This window comes from Microtus ochrogaster, chromosome 7 (assembly GCF_000317375.1).
Source record: "Microtus ochrogaster isolate Prairie Vole_2 chromosome 7, MicOch1.0, whole genome shotgun sequence".
In the NCBI taxonomy this organism is placed as follows: domain Eukaryota; kingdom Metazoa; phylum Chordata; class Mammalia; order Rodentia; family Cricetidae; genus Microtus; species Microtus ochrogaster.
This window is the reverse complement of record NC_022014.1, coordinates 3,740,953-3,764,765: the sequence shown is the minus strand read 5'-3', so window position 1 is coordinate 3,764,765 and position 23,813 is coordinate 3,740,953. Positions and strand designations below refer to the sequence as shown.

Genomic DNA, 23,813 nt, shown 5'->3' with positions numbered 1-23,813 from the left:
TACACACAGATGATTAGAAATGGGCTAGTCCAGGTGCGAGAGTTAGCCTAGAAGAGGCTAGATAGAAATGGCCAAGCAGTGATTAAATGAATACAGTGTCTGTGTAATTATTTCGGGCAAAGCTAGCCGGGCAGGCGGCCGGGGTGCTGGGAAGGCAGCCCCGCGCTCATATTACTACATGCTTCTTATATTTGAGATAAAAAAACAACAAGAATATGGGCTGGAGAGATGGCTCAGCAGTTAAGAGCACTGCCTACTCTTCCAAAGGTCCTGAGTTCAATTCCCAGCAACCACGTGGTGGCTCACAACCATCTGTAATGAGATCTGGTGCCCTCTTCTGGCCTGCAGGCATGCATGCAGACAGAATACTGAGAATACCGTACACATAATAAATAAATAAATCTTAAATAAATAAATAAATAAAATTAAAAACAGCAATAGCAATAATAATAAAAGGCTTTTCCTTATTTTCAATCATGTAGAAGAATCTCAGGAGGAGACGTGGGGGTTAGCTCAGTGGGAAAGTACTTGTTTAGCGTGCAGAAGACCTTAGGCGTTTCATCCATTACTACAAACCAGGCCAGACCAGCTCTGAAGGATTCTAGTCTCTCTTTTTTTATCATAGCTGTCTTAAATTTTTGTAACTATATATATTTGAAAATTATACAATAAATATGTGCTCATTGAGGAAAAATAAAAAGAATGAAGCAGGCAATTAGAGTGCTTTTCATTTCCTTAAACATTGTAATGATTGTATAGTTTTGTGCATAATTCTTTCATACTTTTATTTATAGTTCACTATTGGTGCTCCACCCAGGGCATCATGCATGTTAGTCAAATTACTACCAAGTTTCAACCCACAAGTATTATCTTGTTGGAATTATTTTCTGTAGATAGGTGTTTTGCCTGCCTGTGTGTCATGTCTGTATATCATCATGCATTTTATTGATGCCAAGAAAACATTAGTCCCCCCTAAAATCAAAATTATAAATAGTTATTAGTCACTCTGTGGGTGCTGGGAATCGAACTCAGGGCTTCAGGAAGAGCAGGCAGTGCCCTCAACAGCTGAGCTACCTCTCTAGCCATTAATTTGTAAAATTATGTTTATTTATTTTCTTATTTGTGTGTGTGTGTGTGTGTGTGCACAGGGCAGGGGGCAAATACGCTATACATGTTAGGGGGCTAGACAACTCGTGGGAGTTGGTAGTCTCCTTCCAACCTGTGAGTCCCAGGAGTCAAACTTAGGCAATCAGGCTTAGCAGCAAGCACTGAGCCATCTCACGGGCCCAGATAGTATCTGTTTTTTATTTTCTTTTTTTGTTTGTTTGTTTTTCAAGACAGGGTTTGTCTTGGGGCCTGTCATGGAAATAGCTCTTGTAGGCCAGGCTGGCCTCGAACTCACAGAGATCTGCCTGCTTTTGCCTCCCAAGTGCTGGGATTAAAGGTGAGCGCCACCACCGCCTAGCACTGGCCCAGATAGTATCTTTTAAAATGAATATGGAATAATACTATGCATTATCTTCTCCAATGTACTTGCTTCATTTAATATATAATGGACATTGACCACATAAGAATATACAGATAAGGGGGCTGGAGAGATGGCTCAGTGGTTAAGAGCACTGACTGCTCTTCCAGAGGACCAGGGTTCAATTCCCAGCACCCACATGGCAGCTCACAACTGTCTGAAGATTCAGTTGCAGCGGATCTGACACCTTCACACTAATGTATATAAAATTAAAAGTTGAATAAGCCTTTTTTTTTAAAAAAAAGAATATACAGATAAAATCACTTTTGATACTTGTATCTTCTTTTTTTAATTTTTTTTTATTTTTTTGGTTTTTCAAGACAGGGTTTCTCTGTAGCTTTGGAGCCTGTCCTGAAACTAGCTCTTGTAGACCAGGTTGGCCTCGAACTCACAGAGATCCACCTGCCTCTGCCTCCTGTGTGCTGGAATTAAAGGTGTGTGCCACCACCACATGGCTTATCATTTTTTATTGTATAGTGTACTACAATTTGTTAACTAGTCTCCTTTTGGTATACCTATAGGTTACTGTCTTCCCCTAGCAAAGCACTGGTTCACATCAACACAAAAACCTACAGATTCTTTTGATTGTTTGTTTGCTTGTCTCTTCGAGACAGGGTTTCTCTGTGGTTTTGGAGCCTGTCCTGGAACTCACTCTGTAGACCAGGCTGGCCTCAGACTCACAGAGATCCACCTGCCTCTGCCTCCTGAGTGCTGGGATTAAAGATAGGCACCACCACTGCCTGGCTGAAAAAAACCTACTGATTCTTGTGTTCCATACAAAATTGCACACTACAGTCATCTTCCTGTATTCCTAGGTTCTGTATTTATGGGTTCAATCAATGAGAAACTGGGGGTGTCAAAACTTCTCAGAAAATAAAAACTGTATCTGTACTAAACATCTATAGTTTTCTTCTTGTCATTATTCTTACATATAGTGTAACTGCTATTTACATAGCATCTATTTTCATAGCAGTTACACTATATTAACTATTTTAGAGAAATTTAATGATAATTTAAAGCATGTGGGAACAGACTAGGTATAGCTCAATGGCAGAACACTTGTTTAGTATGCACAAGGCTCTGTGTTAGATCCTAAGCAACACACACACACACACACACATTCATGCACGGGGGTGGGGGGGTGTGCAGATATGCATAGCTTATATGCAAATACCATGTCATTTCATACAGAAGGTGAATGTTGCAATGAGTTACATCTTGGTGGGGTGGCACATGCTTGTAACTGGGTAAATCTTTGCAAGGTCAAGGGTAGCCTGGTCTAAATAGTAGTGAGTTCCTGGACAGCCAGGGATACATGGACTTTGTCTCAAAAAAGACAAATCATCTGGGCCGGGCGGTGGTGGCGCACGCCTTTAATCCCAGCACTTGGGAGGCAGAGGCAGGAGAATCTCTGTGAGTTCGAGACCAGCCTGGTCTACAAGAACTAGTTCCAGGATAGGCTCCAAAGCCACAGAGAAACCCTGTCTCAAAAAACCAAAAAAAAAAAAAAAAAAAAAAAAAAAAGACAAATCATCTGGGTAGTGGTTGTGCACACCGTTAATCTTAGCACTCAGGAGGCAGATGCAAATGGATCTCCTTGAATTGGAGGTCAGCCTGGTCTACAGAGCGAGTTCCAGGACAGCCAGTGCTACACAGAGAAAGCCTGTTTCAAAAAACAACCAAAAAATAAAATCACATTATGTAAATCGTATCAGTATTAAAATGTCATCAGCATTGGGAGTGGAGAGAAGGCTCAGTGATTAAGAGCGCTAGCTGTTCTTCCAGAGGTCCTGGGATCAATCCCAGCAACCACACGGCAGCTCACAACTGTCTGGAGCTCCAGTTCCAGGGCATCCAACACCCTTATGCAGACATATCTGCAGGCAAAACACCTAAGCACATGAAACAAAACTAAACAAAACTGTTATTGGCTAATTTCATTCATAATACTTACAAACATCATTGCACTTAATATCACTCAAGTTCCTAGCATCGCAAAACTTTTTTAGCTCAAAGTTATAGTACAAATTGGAAAAAGCCATCCCCAGGCAGTGTCCAGGAAGTATGAGGAACACATGATCCAAGGAGTCTGAGAGTTCCGCATAGCCAAGGTCTGCAGAGAGAACAGAAAGCACTGGTTTTACCTGCATGAGTCAAAGCGCACACTTCGCCGTTCCTCCTAACCCACTTTAGTCCAGACCATCCTACTCCTAGGTCTCCAGCAGAAACCTGGCTTCCTCCTCTCCTGGCGTTGACTCCCTATCCCTTCAAACTCTAAGCCACGAGTGCTTTTCTTTGCTTGGTCCCTTCAGTCTGTCACTCTGTATTCTCGTTCTTGCAGGTGAGCCTGAAGAGCACATTGTGTCTGAGAACATCCAAGGGGGGCATGGCTACAGGAGGGTTGGAGGTGAGCTCAGACAGACAGACAGCCACCGACATGGCGGCTCACAGCATTTGAAGTCCAGTCCCGAGGAGTCTGACACAGCATTCTGACTGGGTACCAGGATGCAAGTAATGTACATACAGTCATTCAGGCAGACACTTATGCACATAAAATAATTTTTCTTAATTTTCATATGTTTGAGTGTTTTGCCTGTGTGTATTTTTAGTACCTTGACCTCAGGAACCAGAGTTACAAATATTTGTGAACTGTCGTTTGGGTGCTGGGAGTAAAACCTGGGTTCTCTAGAAGAATAGCCAGTGTTCTTAACTGCTGACCCATCTCGCCAAGCTCCCAAATAAAAATTACTTTTAAAAATAAAGAAAGAAGAGGAAGGGAAGAAAACTCAGTCTGAAGTGAGGCACGAGGCGAATGAGCACTGTAGGGCTGGAAGGAAGTCAGCAGCTAAGAACCTCCTACTCTTCCTGGGGCTGGAGTTTGACTCCCGGGAACTGTGCCTCAGACAGTCCACAGTCACTTGTCAGCCTGGTTCCAGGGGATCCGATGCCCTTTTCTGACCTCCATGTGAACCCCCACGTATGCGCACATTCACATAGAAAACCCAAACACATACCCATGATAATAAAATAAGTCCTAATAAAAAGAGCATTGTAGAGGTAACTTCTCAGTCATTTTGTCCACCCCGATCCAGACCTGGTAGTGCAAACATGACCATGTCCGTTTCAGGTGTAGGTTGTAAATTGACTCAGCCTTAGTTTCTTTCTTACCAGGAGCCCTTCCTCCGATGCTGGCTCATTGATTTACTCATCTTTTTTTTTTTTAAGTAAAGAACACCGCATTTTAGTGAAATGCATGGATCACAGGTGAACAATGATTAGTAAATACGTAAGTTTATGTAAACTAGTACCCTTCAAGATCAAGAACACTCTTCCTTCTCAAAGTTCCCTGGCGGGTTGTTTGTCTGGTCAGCCCCAGGGTCAGTCCCGAGTCTGTTTCCAGGATTAACTCTGTCTGTTCATGGATTTAACCCAAGACGTAGCAGACTCTTCTGCTCAATGTAGTCCATTCTTAAACTGAGCAATAATCTACTGAGTGATTTGATTGAATTGCTTGTCCATCCCCTGTGGAGATGCGTTTGGCGCACTCCAGGTGGGAATCTTCAGCCTCTAGCACCTGTGAACATTTCCTCATGGGTCTTTGGTGGGTAGACACACATTTCTGAGTGTGTAACGACCAGGGTTGTTAGAGCAGAGATTTAGACAAGACCTAGATGTGATCTCACCTTTATCGCTTGTGACCGTGACAAGCACAGTGGGGCAGATGCTCAGGAAGGTGAGCATCACCACCAGCTTAGCGCATGCGTTACCAGGATTTTTGAAAGAGAAGCTGACTGTGTAGACAAAGGGGATGGCGGCCCAGCCATACAGCATCATGATCAAGACCACCGCCGCGGTGCCCTCGTAATGTGCAAATGCTTCCTCCTTGTACCACAAAAACACCAGCTTAAGAAACAGAAAATTTTGGAAGAGTCAATGCGTGCCAGAAGACAGTACTCTTTCTGCTTTAATTAATTTATGTATTTGTGCGGGTGGGGTGGAGTTGCTGCGTGTGTGCCAGGGATGTGTGGGTGGAGGACAGAGGACCACTCTCGAGTTGGTTCTTCCTGCCATCTTATATGACCTAGAGATTAAACTCAGGCCATGAGGCCTGCGAGCAAACGCCTTCACTCACCGAGCCCTCTCATAGGCCCGTCATCTCAGGATTTAAAACAAGCGTTAACAGTCCTTCGCAGGCATTCGCTTGTGAACTAAAGCCACCCTGAGTCTCAGTAACAGTGAAGCAAATAAAGGACCAAGAGATGCCGATAAAACACACGGAACAAAGCAGGGGATGACCCACTCTGCACGGGACAATCGGGGAACCCTCGGACTACTTGATTCACCTACATCTAAGTTCTTCACCCCTGTTCTTTGGTTACCTACTTCTGAATCATACACACACATCTCCAAAACACTGTTTCTCATTGACTGGAGGCAGCAGTTCTGTGAGTGCTACATAAACACCCTAGCTCAAGGGAGCCCATTTCTGCAGATATTAAACCTAAATGAACTTGACCACAGTTGGTGATGAGAGAGCTTTCGTATCTGCCTTTCTAGCCAGGACTGACTCCAAGTTCAACTTCCCAGCTGGTTCTGGTTCTGTATACTGGACTTTTAGGGGAGCCCCCGGTCCATGAGCGTGAGCCCAGCACCACCCCGTACTCACCACTAGCACAAGAGTGGGAACAAGGAAAGACAGGAGATCCCATAGCAGCGCCGAGAGCCAGAAAGCAGCTGCGCTGACGCCACTGACAAACTGGATGTGCTTAGACTTAGTGTTCTCCTCTGTGACGGTCAGGATGGAGAAAGAGCTCGACAGGAAAGCTATTCCGAAAAGAAAGTTGACGACAAGGTAATGTCCTTTAGGGCCCCTGTGAAAGACAGAACATGAGGCCACAGCTCAAGGAAACCTGTGAAGAGCAGCAAGAGTCCCTACAGATGGGGAAGCTTGAAGCTGGGGGAAGAAAGCTAACGTACTGGTACAAGATACTCTCGGAGAGCTCTTTGGCGGTCTGCGGTTGAGGGTAGTTGGTTGTGGTAATGGAAGCATTGGCACCGGAAAGTAACTTGAAGAGAAAATTGTCCACCAGAGCCAGAGCCAGGCCAGGGGAATGGTACGCCTGGTTGTTGAACAGCGCCTTCACTGTGCTGCGGTTATTCACGTCTTCAAAAGAAGCTGCCACCACATAGCGCTTATCAAAATCCTCAGGAGACGATTTTGCCTTTTTCAGTAGGAAGTCCTCTACAGGACCTAGAAGGGAGCCAAAGGTACACAAAGAATTGCTGAGAAAATATCACACCAGACCCCATGGCACACAGTGCATTCATCATGAGCCCCCACCCCCAACGCCTCCAGTCTTCTGTTCCTTCCAGGAACCCTACCACCAACCTCACATACATCCAAAAGCTAGAACCCTCCTGCCCTACTCTCTACTGAATTCCAGATGATCTCCAAATTTCCACCTCTTAAGTCCTTTTGATTTCAACTACTTTTCCTCTTACCACCACCTCAACCAGGTCTAGCCCCATAATGTCTTTCTGGATCATGTGGTCCCAAACAAAACACTTCACCTTCTATATAGTTTCTTTGTACTTAATAATAGTATACTCAGACCTACCAACTTGCTGGGACTCTGACCTTTAGGCAAAGCCACATATCCAAATACTATAAAATGTACTTTCTGTTTTGTTTTGTTGTTTGGTTTTGAGATGTCTCACTATGTAGCCCAGGCTGGCCTGAAATTCACAGAGACTGGCCTGCCTCTGTCTCCTGAGTGCAACCATGCCTGGCTTAGAACCCATTTTCTATGTTACAGAAAGTCAGTCCCAGTGTAATCCACAGAAAGGCAGTGAGAACTTTGCTGCGGACGACTGTGTGGGTTACATGCTTGACCCTTAGTGGTCGTTGCTGCTCTAGAGTGGGTTATTTCTCTTTGGAGGTGGTTAGTTATGAAAGCAGTGAGCTATTATGACAGTGGATTAAGCTTTCTCTTCCTACCCTGAAATTCCTTCCTCCTGTCTACCATGTTCCAACACACAACATGAAGCTCTCCTCGGAAGCCAAATAGAGGCCCTCACTCTTGAACTCCTCCTCTTAGCACCAGGTGCCAGGATAATCCCTATTTTCTTTCCTGGTGCATTCTCACAGAGGAAGAGAAAACTATTTAGTCACTCTCCAGACTCTTGGCCTCGTGTCTTTAGATTCTCTCTGTACCTGTGGGTTCCTTAAGCTTGCAGGTCTCCATATTGTCTGGAATGTCTTTTAGTGATCTTCCCTTCCCACCAGCCAGTCCTACACAGGTGGCAGGCTCTGACCGTGGGGTTTCCCTCCCACAGGCTCTGACCTTGTTGTCGATAGGCCTCTGGATCAGAAGTTCCGTGAGGGCTGTACTAATTCTGTTCTCTCTATATTCTCAGTACACAGTGCCACATCTCTATGCTTTAAAGTTGAAAAAGACATTTAGTGATCTTAAAAAAAAATAACCTTGACATTATTACATTGGACTCCAACTATACAAAAATGGTCATTATCAAACTGTTAGCGACAATGCAAAGCAGGCTTCTCCCAATCTGATGTATGAAGAAACAAGTTTTGAGAAGCACAGTGTGTTAAGACAGCTCTCGGTCACTGTAAGGAATACCCCAGAGGGCCTGTGGTGAAGCATCATGAAAGGAGCATGTGGAAATGCAGACATGTCGCCTCATGGGTGGGAAGGGAAGAAGGATGAGGACAGGTCTGGGTATCTGCACCCCCTTCAGGAATATGCTATCAGCTACCTGAGGACCTTCCATTACGATCAGTTTCTTAAAGAATCCACAACCTCGGCCAGGCAGTGGCACCATGCACAATAATCTCAGCCCTCTGGAGGCAGAAGCAGGCTGATCTCTGAGTTTGAGTCCAGCCTGGTCCACAGAGAGAGTTCCAGGACAGCCAAAGATACAGAGAAACCCTGTCCTGAAAAACCAAAACAAACAAACAAACAAACAAAGACTCCACAACCTCCGGAGAGACGATGGTCTCATCTCTGGACGTCCTCCCCTTCTTGTTATCCAGAGTCTAAACGACGCCTTCCTTAGCTTCAGACAGTCAGTCTGACTTCAGAGCGCACCATGGGGTCCAGAAACACGCAGTTTCCCTACTTCCCGCTCAGCTCCTGGTTCTGGTGCCTACCTTGAAGATGCAAAGGAATCTGTCCTGCTGCCACAAGCATCTTTTTAAAATTATCTGAAAGTTGAGGATCCAAGTGGAAATTCTCAGAAACAAAAAATGGCACAATAGTCTGACCATATGTTTTTAAAGTCAGCTCCAAGGGTACGTTTTCCATTTTCTTTAATTTGAAGTCAAAAAAAGTGAGGCTTAACATAATGATCACCAGAGGCAGCAGAATCTGCACGAATAACATCAGCTTCCAGTTGCGCCAAGAATATGTGACCTTCTTCAGGAGCATAGCATAGAATTGTTGGCAGAAAAGACAGAGCTAGGGTTGAAAAAGAAGGCAGGTGCTGTGTCAACATATAGGCGGAACCTGGACGCACTGAAGCAGCGTCTGCTCACACCCATGACAGTCCACTGCACGGCCCACCTCACGCCCACGACAGTCCACTGTACGGCCCACCTCACGCCCACGACAGTCCACTGCACGGCCCACCTCACGCCCACGATAGTCCACTGTGCGGCCCACCTCACGCCCACGACAGTCCACTGCACAGCCCACCTCACGCCCACAACAGTCCACTGCACCGCCCACCTCACTCGCCCCTACGGTCCTCCACTGCACCGCCCACTGACAATCCTCCCCTGTGTGGCCCACTTCCCTCTGCTTCAGGTTAGGACACCTCATGATTTCATCCTGCTAACGAGCAGCAAGAGGAGCTCCGACCTGAACACTTCTGTGGGTAGAACCTACCGCACTTCGGATACCAGATACAAACAATAACATTTCCCCCTGACTTGTAAAAATTTAAATTTGATGGGAGACTATGGCAGATTGGTGGATGTTTCATTTGTTACAACATAAAAAAATTATCGGGGGCTGGAAGAGTGGCGCATTAGGATCCAGGTTTAATCCCCAGTACCCACAAGGCGGCTCACAGCAACTATAACTCCAGTTCAGGGAATCTGCCACTCTCCTCTGACCTCCACGGACACCAGGCACACATGAGGGGTACAGACATACACAGAGGGAAAATATCACACACATAAAAATAAATAACTCTTTAAAAAAATTCTTGCCGGGTAACACACATTTTTAGTTCCAGCATTCAGGAGACAAAGGCAGGAGTATATCTACCAGCTCAGGGCCATCCTGGTCTGCACAGTGAATTCCAGGCCGCCCAGAGCTACGGAGTGGAACATTATTGCAGGGTGGTGATGTAAACCTTTAATCCCAGCACTCAGGAGGCAGAGACAGGTGGATCTCTGTTAGTTTGAGGCCAGCCGGGTCTAGAGTGATTTCCAGGACAGTCGGGACTACACAGAGAAACCCTGTGATGAAAACAAAAACAAAAAAACAAAATCTCTAGATGATGGATACAACTTAATTTTAAAGTAATCTTTAACTTGCATGTTCCACCTCTAGTTAGATAATCTGTATAAATAGGGAGGACCCATAGCATGGCCTTGTGGCAGTGACAGTCAAAATCAATTTACAGTTACATGCCCCGTGATCCTAGGGGGCTGACACGAGCCTGGTGTGGGAAGCCTCGGGGTCATCGCTGCGTGTGCTCACTTGGCTTCTCTGGGGCAGCATGACTGGACATATGAAAGGGCCTTCCAGACCAAGCTCTAGTGCCTATCACACAGCCCCTTGCCAGGAGCCCTGTGGAAAGAGGCCTCGTTCGAATCCCTGGCCAAATATCAACAAGTCACTAGAGGTCTCAAGCAAGCATGAGTTTCTACCCTTGATGCGCTGAACACCTACTTCAACACTCTCCACAGGTCTGCTACAGCTAATCTGAGAGTGGACATAGAAGGACTTCACAAGCAGCGCTGGGGAGGGACCTTCAAAGGCGTGTCATGGCCACAGGGCACCAGGTAATGCCTTGCTAAGGATTTTGAGCAGCAGAGGGTTGACCCCAACCCCAGACATGGGCTTTATGAATGAACTTCCCTATTACTGCATAAATACGCTTTTTAAAATTTTAAATCTTTTTTTTTTTCAAGACAGGGTTTCTTGCCAGGCAGTGGTAGGACACGGCTTTAATCCCAGCACTCGGGAGGCAGAGAGGCAGGCAGATCTCTGTGAGTTCGAAGCCAGCCTGTTCTACAAGAGCTAGTTCCAGGACAGGAACCAAAAGCTACAGAGAAACCCTGTCTCGAAAAACAAGCAAGCAAGCAAACAAACAAACAACAACAACAAAAGACAGGGTTTCTCTGTGTAACAGTCCTGGCTGTCCTGGAACTCACTTTGTAGACCAGGCTGGCCTCGAACTCACAGAGATCCACCTGCCTCCCAAGTGCTGGGATTAAAGGCGTGCGCCATCACCACTAATGCTTAAAATTTAAGTTCTTGGTGGGCGCAGCACATGAGCAACTATACCGCACAGAGTATGGATTTGGGCAGTTCAACTAGTTCTTTCAGTCTCTTAGCTGAGGAAGAAAGGCCAGCCCCCTGCTAGGATGTTTTGGATACTGTTCCTCAATTGGGCTAATCACCACTGTGGTGGCTTGAACGAGGATGGCCTCCATAGGTTCCATATATTTGGATGTTTGCTTTCCAGTTGGTGGACTTCTTAGGAAGGCTTAGGAGGTGTGGCCTTGTCAGAGGGAGTGTGTCACTGAGGGTGGGCTTTTGCCAGGTCTAGTCTCTCTCTCTCCCTCTCCCTCTCTCTATCTGTCTCCTGCCACGGATAGGATCAGGATGTAAGTTCTCAGTGACTACTCCAGGGCCACATCTGCCTGCGGGCTGCCATGCTCTCTGCCATGCTGGAAATGGGCTAATCCTCTAAAACTGTACACAAGCCCCCAATTAAATGCTTTCTCTTTTAAAATTCATCTATTTGGCCGGGCGATGGTGGCGCACGCCTTTAATCCCAGCACTCGGGAGGCAGAGGCAGGCGGATCTCTGTGAGTTCGAGACCAGCCTGGTCTACAGAGCTAGTTCCAGGACAGGCTCCAAAGCCACAGAGAAACCCTGTCTCGAAAAAACCAAAAAAATAAAAAAATAAAAAAAATAAAAAAATAAAATTCATCTATTTATTTTACATCCCAGCCACAGTCTTTCCCCCATCCTCCCCTCCCAGTCCCTCTCCTCAACTCCCCATTTCCACCTTCCAATCCCCTCCTTTTCTGTCTCCATCCAGGAAAGGGCAGGTCTCCTATGAATTAAATGTTTCCTTTATAAGCTGATGCTTTGGTCATGGTGTTTCATCACAGCAACAGTAACCCTAACTAAGACCCTTCTGCCTTTGAACTAGAGCAGGCTGTGTAATCCTGCTGAAACGTCATAGACCCATTCTTTATCTTATTTTATTGACACGAAATCTCTACATGTAACCAAGGCTGTCCATGAACTCATAGTCTTCCTGGTTCAGCCTCTCAAGTACTGGAATTATAGGCATGTGCTACCAAACCCAGTTCTTTTATTATTTTTATTTTTTTGAGACAGCATCTCTCTACCTAGCCCTGTCTATCGTGGAACTCACTATGTAGACCAGGCTAGGCTCAAACTCATAGAGATCTGTCTGCCTTTGGCTTCTGAGTGCAGGGATTAAAGCCATAAGCCACCACGCCCACTCTAAACCCGGCTCTTGATAGAACAGCAGGATTCCATCCATTAAACCACATTTTCCCCATGTATTTGAAATATGCTGCTTACTCCAGTATTTAATTTGATTGACAGGCCAGACTGCACTGAAAAGATTCTTGAGTGAAGACATTTAATTCTGTCAACAGGAACTCTGTGAATTCGGGGACAATGTTGAACAGAGGGTCGCTTCTCAGTTAAGACACTTGTGCCAGAATCAGCCGACTTACAAACTCTAAACCAAAACAAAAACAAAGTCTCAAAATCACAACCCATTTCATTTTGTTTGTGTTTAAACAATGAGATTCATATACTACTTGGGAAGCTGTAAGCTAGACTGAGAACAGTGACGGCGAAGGGTGCTATGTCTAAGTTGTACAGTGGGGAGCATGGGCCTCCATGGGCTCTGAGCACCGTGTTAACTCCCCAATGTCTTTTCTAAAGATAGCATGCAACACTATTGTGATTAGATGTTTGTTACTTTGTTTTAAAAAGTACTACATGAAAATTAAAACAACTAATATGTTAGTTAATCTTATAAGCAAAACTAAAAATTAAAAAAAACATTGAGATTATTGACAATGGCCAAGCAATGGTGGCACACACCTTTAATTCCAGGACTTAGGAGGCAGAGACAGGTGGATCCTGTGAGTTTGAAGCCAGCCTGGTCTACAGAGTTCCATGACAGCCAAGGCTACACAGAGAAACCCTGTTTCCAAAAAACAAAAACCAAATACTGAAAAAAAGGAAGAAAAGATTATAGACCAGGAGCTTAACAAGCACTGGTTAGTAGTTCAGAACAGCCAAGGCCTACTTTTTCCCTGGTCCTGAACTTAGAATGGTTTTGCATTTTGAAATGATTACATGTTGAGTACATAAGTACCTACATAATATCCTGATTGTCTAAGCTTACATAGTATAAAATGCTATCTGGAGTTTTTGTTTGTTTATTTTTGTTTTTGAGACAGGGTTTCTCTGTGTAGTTCTGGCTGTCCTGGAACTCACTTTGTAGACTAGGCTGGCCTTAACTCACAGAGATCTGCCTTTTTCTGCCTCCCAATAACAAATTCCATTATGATAAAGAATTTCATCTTAGACAGAGCCTAACTGTGTGTGTGTGTGAATGCAGCTACGGCAAAGACATAAACATTTTCAAGAAACTGAGCCTGTCCTGGTCAAAGTGACCCACCAGAGTGTCCAAACAACATCTGCTTGCTCCAAATGTCCTGTGGGTATCCGATTAACTGCTGTTTTGAAATTCTCGTCTGCTGACAGCCACTGTTTTGTAATTCCCTTATACTCCAACCAAGGAATTCAAAGGTTGTATGCCTTTGCCCAATCCCGAAATGCCAAGATTTGCATTACCCTGTTTGCAGTTTTCACTTTAAAAACCCCTTATCCCAAGGGCTGGAGGCTGACCTGCTGCATCATCGCTGTGTTGGATTATGGTCTGAGCTACCTTGTAATCAATAAACCCCAGTGTGTGTGTTTGCATTGGATAACGGCTCTGTGGTGGCCTTCTTTGGGGGTTCTGTGGCATGGGCATAAGTGCACTACCTGGCTTTCTAAGAATAGTTTGCTGGCCCTGCCTCTGCCTCCCAAGTGCTGGGATTAAAGGTGTGTGCCACCACTGCCCAGTTAGGTGATGTATTTCTGTTCATAACCCCTGAGTCACTTTTTTATTCCTGGGAACTTATCCTAACATAAGTCGTTATTACTTGTGGCTAATTTTTCTTTCAGGAGGATTATAAAAGTTGGTACATTTGTTGTTTATACTGCAACACAGATTGTCTCCAAAGTTGGGCATCTTAAAACAACTGTAAACATTTATTTTTTAAAGATAGGTATACAAAAAAAAAAAAAAAAGATAGGTATACAGTGTTCTGCCTGCATGTGTGCCTGCAGGCCAGAAGAGGGCACCAGATCTCATTACAAATGGTTGTGAGCCACTGCATGGTTATTGGGAATTGAACTCAGGAACTCTGAGCCACCTCTTTAGCCCAACAACTGTAAACATTTATTATCTCAGTTTCCGTCGGTGAAGAAATGGAGAATGGATTAACTATTATTTTTTCTTAAAGCTTTTCAGGAGGCTGCATGTTTTCTAGCTATCGGCAAGGGCGCAGTCCGTGGAGTTGAACTGGGACCGCTGGATCCACTTCTAAGGGCAGGAAGTGCAGAGAGCTTTTCAGACGCCTCCTCTTTCCCCAAGATTAACTTCTTGTATTAGTGTAGTACATTCTTAAAAATTATGGACTGGCATTCCAACAGGTTCGTAAATAGAAACTGACAAGTTTATATCAAAGTACCTTTAATAACTAAAATAGTCTTTAAAAAAAAAAACAGAACAAAGCTAAACATTCTGCAAAACTACAGCAATCCCCAGTGGCCATCCCAACAATATGGTACTGGCATCAAGACGGACTAGATCCTTGAAGCAGAACTGGGAATGTAGAAAAATTAAAGTCAGTTGACTTTTGGTGATGAAACCCAAACAATTCAATGTGGAAAGAAAAATCTTTTCAATAAATACTTGTGTCCCAATGAGACAGCCATGTGCAAGAAAAGGAATACTGATGCTTTATCAAGTCACACCCCAAATAATTCCTAATTCAATTATATGCCTAATTTAAAGCTAAAATAATAACGTTCCCAGAAGAAAAGGCAGGGGAAATATTTGGATCACCTAAGGTAAATATTTTTAAAAATAGAATAGATTTTTTAAAACCCATGAAAGACAGAAATGTATAAATTAACTTCCATAGAGATGAAAATGTTTTCATTAAAAACTGCTAGTGATACCAGGTAGTGGTGGCATATGCCTTTACTCCCAGCACTCAGGAGACAGAGGCAGGGGAATGTCTGAGTTTGCGACCAGCCTGGTCTTTAGAGCGAGTTCCAGAACAGCCAGGGCTAAATAGAGAAATCTTTTCTTCAAAAACCAAAATCAAATAAAAATAAAACAAAAGCCTGCTAGTGAGCCACACACAGGTGTAATCCCAGCTGTAAGGCAACCTGGAGAAGGGGCTCATAAATTCAGAGCCCCGGGAATAAATACGAGGCCAGCCTGCTCAACTTAGTGAAACTCTACCTCACAGTAAAACAGAGAGAGGGCTGAGAACATAGCTTAGTGGTAGAATGCTTGCCTAGTATACAAGATACCATCAATACAGTCCCCAGTAAGCACACACACTTGATCATAAAACTATGAAGAAATGTCTAGAGAGGTAGCTCAGTGATAATGCACTCACCACCATATGAGAGACCCTAGGTAGTCCCCACTACCACAAAAAAGGGAAAGAGATAATTTTTTTATTTCAAATATATATATATTGCTGTGCATGGTAGCACCTGCCTTTCATCCCAGCACCCTGGAGGTAGAGGCAGGTGATCTTTGTGAATTTAAGGCCATTCAGGTCTACATATATTAACCTCAGGGCAGCCGGGGCAACACAGTGAGACCCTATTTAAAAAAAAAAAGTTTCCTAGCTTGAAAACAAGAACAAAACACCTAGGGCTTGGCACAGATTAAAACTGCTACAGGAAGGCTGGGGTGTGGATTAGTGGTGGAGCACACACAAGGCAGAGAACACTGATAAACCATTTTGTGTCCCAGACAAATAATGATGTTTTGTGAAGGCTAAAAAGATTCAGAATTAAAATGCACAATAGCCCATCAAAATCCCAGCAAAATTCTTCATAGACCTCGAAAGAATGGTACTCAACTTCATTTGGAAAAGCAAAAAACCCAGGATAGCCAAAACAATCCTATGCAATAAAAGAACTTCTGGAGGCATCACAATCCCTGACTTCAAACTCTACTACAGAGCTACAGTACTGAAAATAGCCCAGTATTGGCATAAGAACAGACAGGAGGACCAATGGAACCGAATAGAAGACCCAGATATCAATCCACACATTTTCAAACACCTGATCTTTGATAAAGAAGCAAAAAATATCAAATGGAAAAAAGAAAGCATATTTAACAAGTGGTGTTGGCATAACTGACTATCAACATGTAGAAGAATAAAAAAACATATCTATCACCATGCACAAAACTCAAAGTCCAAATACATCAAAGGCCTCAACATAAAGCCAGCCACACTGAACCTTATAGAAGAGAAAGTGGAAAGTATACTTGAACACACTGGCACAGGAGACCACTTCCTCAATATAACCCCAGCAGCACAGACACTGAGATAAACAATTAATAAATGAGACCTCCTGAAACTGAAAAGCTTCTGTAAAGCAAAGGTCAACAAGACAAAACAACAGCCTACAGAATGGGAAAAGATCTTCACTAACCTCACATCAGACAGAGGTCTGATCTCCAAAATATACAAAGAATCAAGAAATTGGAGAAACTCAGGACTGCGAGGGGTGCACCCACACACAGAGACAATGGGGATGTTCTATCGGGAACTCACCAAGGCCAGCTGGCCTGGGTCTGAAAAAGCCTGGGATAAAACCAGACTCGCTGAACATAGCGGACAATGAGGACTACTGAGAACTCAAGAACAATGGCAATGGGTTTTTGATCCTACTGCCGTACTGGCTTTGTGGGAGCCACAAAAGTTTGGATGCTCACCTTACTAGACCTGGATGGAGGTGGGTGGTCCTTGGACTTCCCACAGTGCAGGGAACCCTGATTGCTCTTTGGGCTGACGAGGGAGGGGGACTTGGTTGGGGGAGGGGGAGGGAAATGGGAGGCGGTAGCGGGGAAGAGACAGAAATCTTTAATAAATAAATAGATTAAAAAAAAAGAAATTGGACACCGAAAGATCACATAATCCAATAAAAAAAATGGAGTACAGACCTAAACAGAGAACTCTCAACAGAGGAATCTAAAATGGCTGAAAGACACTTAAGGAAATGTTCAACATCCTTAGTCATCAGAGAAATGCAAATCAAAACAACTCTGAGATTCCATCTTATACCTGTAAGAATGGCCAAGATCAAAAACACTGACAACTTATGCTGGAGAGGTTGTGGGGAAAAGGGAACACTTCTGCATTGCTGGTGGGAATGCAGGCTGGTACAACCCCTTTGGATGTCAGTGTGGTGATTTCTCAGAAAATTAGGAAACAACCTTCCTCAAGATCCAGTAATACCGCTTTTGGGTATATATCCAAAGTATGCTCAATCATGCCACAAGGACATGTGCTCAACTATGTTCATAGCAGCTTTGTTTGTCATAGCCAGAACCTGGAAACAACCTAAATGCCCCTCAACCGAAGAATGGATAAGGAAAATGTGGTACTTACACAATGGAGTACTACACAGCAGAAAAAAATAATGACAGCTTGAATTTTGCCGGAAAATGGATGGAGCTAGAAAATATCATTTTGAGTGAGGTAACCCAGACACAGAAAGACAATTATCACATGTACTCACTCACAGGTGGTTTTTAAACATAAAGCAAAGAAAGCCATCCTACAAACCACAATCCCAGAGAATTTAGACTACAATGTGGATACTAAGAGAGACTTACATAGATCTAATCTACATGGGAAGTAGAAAGTAGAAAAATACAAGATCTCCTGAGTAAATTGGGAGTATGGGGACCTTGGGGGAAGTTTGAAGGGGGGATAGGAGAGGCAGGGAGAGGACCAGAGAAAAATGTAGAGTTCAATAAATATCAATAAAAAATAAATAAATAAAACAAAAAAGAGAATGTACAATAATATGTAAGTTGACAATGGTGGAGCACATGGGGAGTAAGGGTCCCAGCAATTTTCAAGAGCAGGTTAAAGATTCCAATTCCTTTTAGCCTTTGACAAAGATATCGTATCTCTTCATTTAGACTGATCATTAAAATAATAAAATTGTAATATATAATTTGCAACAAGTATGGATGGATGGTTGAAAATAGGGGAAAAACAAAAATAAAAGAGAAAATTATATGCAATGTGTACTTGTCAAAAGTAGAACACATCAAGAAAAATCATAGTTATAAATCTGAATATTTCATGAATAATCATAAACAGCTGCACATGCAAATAAAAAGACAAATGCCAGACTGGATAAAATTACCCCTGGACTCCTTGCCAAACTCTGGCCTGGTGTAACTCCCTAGATAGCAGCATTCCACCAAGGTCTTCTTAGAACTGAGCCTGCATTCCCGATTTAGGGTGTACAAATTGTTTGGTAGATAAACCACTTAGCCCAACAACTGTGCAATCAGGGGGATTCTTTGTAAGAGAAGTAATAAATTCTCCATATTGTTAAAAACAGCTAAGTCAAGATTATTGTCAAGATACCTGTAGGCAAAAGCACCTCAATTGATAAAATGGCTGTTGCCAGTTGGTAACATATACTTATAATTACAGTGCTCAAGAAGCAGAGGCAAGAGGATCACCCAAGTTTGGGGCCAGCTTGATACATACAGGAACTTTCAGACATATTTATAACTATATAATGAGACCCTGTCTCAAAAAAAGTAAAAAAAAAATAGATCTGCTAGAACAGGTGTAGTGGCACACACCTTTAATCCCAGCACTCAGGAGGCAGAGGCAGGTGGATCTCTGTAAGTCTGAGGTCAGCCTGGTCTACATAGTGAGGTCTAGGACAGTCATATATAGAGAGACCCTGTTCTCACCACCCTCCAAAAATAAGTTTGCTGAATAATAATACATTTAACACAATTTTTTATTATCTAATATCCTACTAGATCAAAAGTATTGTTCAGAGACTAGAAGGCCATTTAGCAAGACAATTAGGAACAAGAGTCAAGCATTGGATAAGAAGTTTGAAGCTGTCAGTTTTGTTAGTGTGTGTGTACATGTGGGTGTGCACAGGTACTCTCGATGACAGAGAAAGATGTCTGATGTCTTCCTCTATTCTTTTCCATTTTGTCCCTTGAGACAGGGTCTCTCGGTGAACCTGATGATCCCTGGGATTTTCCTGGGCTGGTCAGCCAGAGAGCCCATTTTCAAGCTTGCATAGCAAGTGCTCTTACCCACTTGAGCCACCTCCCCAGCCTTCCAGTTATTTTAGTTTTGCTTACTGTATGAACACTTCCTCCATAGTAGTGACAGAGGCTCCCAAAGTGGAGATTCCCAGCTCTATCTGTCTCTGTTCTAATTCAGTAAATAGAGCTTCAAACCTAGAAGGGAAAAAGGTTTTATTTTTGAAAGATGTAATTCCACCCTAAGCTTTCCACAGCAGAGAAGACATGGAGTTTGTTGTTGAGATATCTGCTCAGTTCTCAGCTTTATCACTTAGTTTCATAGCTATCACTTTTGAACTTGTAATAGTATTTACTTTGGAAAGTTCCTATAGGGCTAAGTATAAAACATGTCTAGTACAAAAGCCTAACGAGGAGTAACTACCACTGTTCCTTCTCAGTCCTCCTGAGATACCTTTTCTTGGATTCGACCCGCCACACCATGAGAAGCCCAAGGCATCTGAGAGTGACGGAGAGGAGCACTGGATGCTACACTCAGCAGTTCCAGTAGCACCCAGTTGTTAGCTAGCCCTGTTTTCCCAGATGTGAGAACGAGCCATCCTGGTTATTCCAGAACACTCTAGGTCCAGAAAAAATTAATGTGGAGCATAAAAACTGTCCAGTTCAGTGCAACCAACAGACAGAAACCAATGGGGGCAGGGGAGGCAACAGTTATAGCCCCTGTCTTTTATGTGTAAGGCCCTGGACTGAATCCCCAGTACTGGGGAACAAACATTAAAATAGTTGCTACTTTAAGCCAGAATGTTTTGAGTTATGTTGTTATTCAGTAATATACAACTGACCCAGAATTTGAAACTAGAAGCACTACAGCACTATAAAACCCTCAGATCTGAGAGCAGGTGTCATGTTTTTGGGACAAGACAGTGAGGCAAAGGCAAGAAGGGCTTCAAGAGAAGTCTAGACAAACTGGGAAAGTAGTGAGGAAATTGTCACTTAGCGGCAGAATTTGGCAGCACGTTCAGCTGTAGTAACAGGAGACCAAAAGCATATCTGTGAATACGCGTGACATGGCAGGACATGTTTTCAAGACTGTGAGTATGGCTTCAGTCTAAAAAAGGTGTGTTTCATAACTTGATGCAGAGGACCCCGACAAAGTACTTATACCATCTTGGATACTCTTCTATAGCAAGGATCAGGCAAATGAAGCCAGCTTTTAGGAAGAAATAAGTGTTCAAAGACAGAGTGAACAGCCAGTGGGTGACGTCAAGGCTGTCTGGAACTGTTCTCATGAACTGGAACCATCAATAAGCATTCCCTGCTTCAGAAAAAGCAGGAATTTGAGACGCATGTCCACCTAGAATTTAGGATTTCTGAAGACTAATGTGTTATTTGTCTTTATTTTTGTTTTCTGAGTGTTGTCTCTTGTGATTGCCATTACTTGCTCAGCTCACTGGGTGTATGTGGATCAGATAACACCTCATTATTTTACAAGTCTTCAAGAAGAGCCATGGCCAATGAGGTGGACCCAAGTTCCATGCTAGACATAATTCAGATGACGGGGTTCTGAATCCTATGCTGACTCCGCAACAGGAGACACTGTACTTTGTGTGTGGGCATGTGGGAAGGCTGAGGATTGTTGTGGCTGTGGTGGAGAGTGCTGGCGTCTTGATCCATACCTGGACATGGTCTTCTTAGGAAGTATGAATACCACTTCTTCTCCAATGCTGGACTCCAAAATTGCATTTGGTATGTGTTGGTAAACCACACTCGAAAGCTTCACAGTGTCACAGATGGGCATTTTTATCAAAGTCATATAATACCCTCCACCTGGAAGACCATGCAGAAGACTATGAAATCAGCTTATTCTTTACGCCATTCTTCTTAGGCCATATTCCCTAGCTCAGCATGGACAGGTCACAGCAAAGACAAAGAAATGTTGTGAAGTCAGTTTAAACCATAATGGCCTGGCTTCAGAAACTCTGCAATGCCATTCTAGAGACTGCCCTTCTGTTTCAGAATTAGGAGATAGAATGATGGCCAATCTAAGTGCTAAGCAGGGATAAAGAACTACAGTAAGGGTGCCAAGAAGGGTGATCCTCCGAATTCTGAATGTAAGAATGGTGCATACTGCCAGGAACTCACTTGGATAACTAGGTTGCCAACAGAGTGTGAAGATGTAAGATTAGAGACAGAGGGACAGGCAAGGAGGCATCTGTAATAATCCAAGTAGGAGGAGATGGTGACCCAGACACCAGAATGCTAGAATGTAGCCAGAAATTTGAAAGAAATAGGTAGAACATATATATAGTCTTGGTTTCTTTTTGAGACAGGGCTTCTTTGTGTAACAGCTCTGGCTGTCCTGGAACTTGATTGTAGACCCACCTGGCCTCAAACTCACAGAGATCCACCTGTCTCTGCCTCCTGAGTGCAGGGATTAAAGGCGTGCGCCACCACTGCCCAACTCCTATATGTATTTTGAAATTAAGACCAGCAATGTTTGCAGATGGGTCAGACATGGGCTGTGAGACTTTGGCTTTGTTTGCTTCCATTTCATAGATTAGATTTTTTTTTAAAAAAATTCTAAGAAAGGATAAACTAACTTGGTGCCTGGATGAAGAGGCAATAAATTGACAAACTGAAACCCATGTGTTTAACATGGGTCTTCTGGTCCTAAGTCTCAAAGGTGCTTTTCACTTCATTTCTTCCTCCTTCTCACAAGCTCATCTCCTGGACCGACAACAGGAAGTCTAGGGAAGACCAGGGCGCTTCACAAGGGCAGTGGAAGTGGCACTGGCCCATCACAGGACAGAGGCTGACCTGGACTCCTGCTGCCCGCTACTCACCATATTTCTGCTTGAGGAACGCTGGTGACCCACAGCACCGTAGCTCCCCCTTGGCCATGATGGCGATGCGGTCCCCCAGCAGGTCAGCTTCATCCATGAAGTGAGTGGTCAGCAGGATGGTGCGGTTACTCTTCTGCTGCTGAAGAAGGTCCCAGATGGCCCTCCTGGAAGTGGAGTCCATGCCTGAGGTGGGCTCGTCCAGAATCAGGACCTAGAAGGGCAGAGGTGCAGTCTTTAAACACTGACAGAGCCATATCCCAGGCCCAGGCTAGGCACGCTGAGGGACTCTGTGCAGCTGCAGCTGGGGGTTTGACAAGATGTCCTCACCACCCCTAGGTCTGTCCTAGTGTAGGAGCCTGACTTGGCTGCATCAAGAGGCCAGACCCCTGCTCTATACCTTAGAACCGGCTATGAGGGCGATGCCAAGTGAGAGCTTGCGCTTCATCCCCCAAGTCAGGAACTTGGACCTCGAGTTCCACTTGTCCTTTAGGCCGAGGAGGGGCAGCAGCTCCTCTATTTCTCCACGGCAGTTCTGGGGAGACAGGCCTTTCAACTGGAGGCAGGAAATGAGGGGATGTAAGGCAAGTGTTACTGATGGGAGCTGGGATGTCTAATCAACATTTTGTTTGTATACACATAAAATAAGAAGAAGAAAAATACATAAGGAACATCACTTTCAGGGCAAAGGACAAAGCTATGTAAGTGAAAATGTAAATGAAATGTATCGCCTATCAAAGGGTTAAAGAGACCCCATCTTTAGAGAAATCTAAAGACACCTTCTGGCAAAAATTCCTCCACAGACTCAACACCTCATCCTCCCTCCCTCCCTCTCCTTGCCCTACGTACTTTCAGACAGGGTCTTACTGTGTAGCTCTGGTTGTTCAGGAATTCACTATGTACACCAGGCTAGCCTCAAACTCACAAAGATCTGCCCTCCCCGGTGCCAAGATCAAAGGCGTGTGCCACCATGCCCAGCAAATCAACACTTTTCTAGGATCAGAGTTGAACCCTGTTCTCAAAAGTCGCACTTTGCTTATCATTTTGAATTAGCCAGCTACGTAAAAATGTGAGGCTAGTTTCTGACCACTCAGGCTGAGGCAGAGCCACCCCCCCTGTTGTCCCCCCCCCCCCGTGTGTTTGTTTGCTTGATTTGATAGGGATACACACCCTTCTGTGGAATTAAAACATTTGGCCTTGGTGAAATACTTTGGGTTGCTTGGTCGTGGCCTTGGGCCCTCAGATCCAGTTCCACAGTAAATGACTTAAAAATAAATACATCATCAGGTTGTTTAAAAAACACGTCAGGAGACAGTTGGTGGAGGTACATACTTTTAATGCCAGCACTTGGGAGGCATAGGCAGACAAATCTCCTGAGTTCCAGGCTAGACTACAGAGTGTTCCAGGACAGCCAGGGCTACATAGAGGTCACACAATGGAGGTGGTCCACTCTGAAAAGCCAGCTTTGTGCAAGTTTTCTGTCATTGTTTGGAGTGTGTGTGTGTCTCTCTCCATCTGTATGTGTGTCTGTGTATTTGTGTGCCTGTGTCTGTGTGGAGCTATGGATGGTTGAGAACCACGATGGGTGCTGAGAACCACAATGGGGGTTGTGAACCACGATGGGGGTTGAGAACCACGATGGGGGTTGAGAACCACGATGGGGGTTGTGAGCCACGATGGGGGTTGTGAGCCACGATGGGTGCTGAGAACCACGATGGGGGTGCTGAGAACCACGATGGGGGTGCTGAGAACCACGATGGGGGCTGAGAACCACAATGGGGGCTGAGAACCACGAT

The 23,813-nt window shown here is 44.2% G+C and overlaps 1 protein-coding gene across 1 annotated transcript in view; it reads right to left on the bottom strand.

The window, feature by feature from the left end:
* LOC102002556 (ATP-binding cassette sub-family A member 17-like) overlaps window positions 1-23,813 on the bottom strand; it is a 75,407-nt gene that overhangs the window by 10,105 nt on the left and 41,489 nt on the right. Inside the window, exons 13-22 of the mRNA XM_026780668.1 lie at window positions 22,418-22,573; window positions 22,021-22,231; window positions 20,854-21,004; window positions 19,277-19,375; window positions 12,343-12,505; window positions 8,697-9,003; window positions 6,503-6,776; window positions 6,192-6,396; window positions 5,209-5,428; window positions 3,480-3,638 (exon numbers count right to left, since the gene is read on the bottom strand). Of these exons, the coding sequence (XP_026636469.1) occupies window positions 3,480-3,638; window positions 5,209-5,428; window positions 6,192-6,396; window positions 6,503-6,776; window positions 8,697-9,003; window positions 12,343-12,505; window positions 19,277-19,375; window positions 20,854-21,004; window positions 22,021-22,231; window positions 22,418-22,573 (1,945 nt within the window). The remainder of the gene's footprint in view (window positions 1-3,479; window positions 3,639-5,208; window positions 5,429-6,191; window positions 6,397-6,502; window positions 6,777-8,696; window positions 9,004-12,342; window positions 12,506-19,276; window positions 19,376-20,853; window positions 21,005-22,020; window positions 22,232-22,417; window positions 22,574-23,813) is intronic.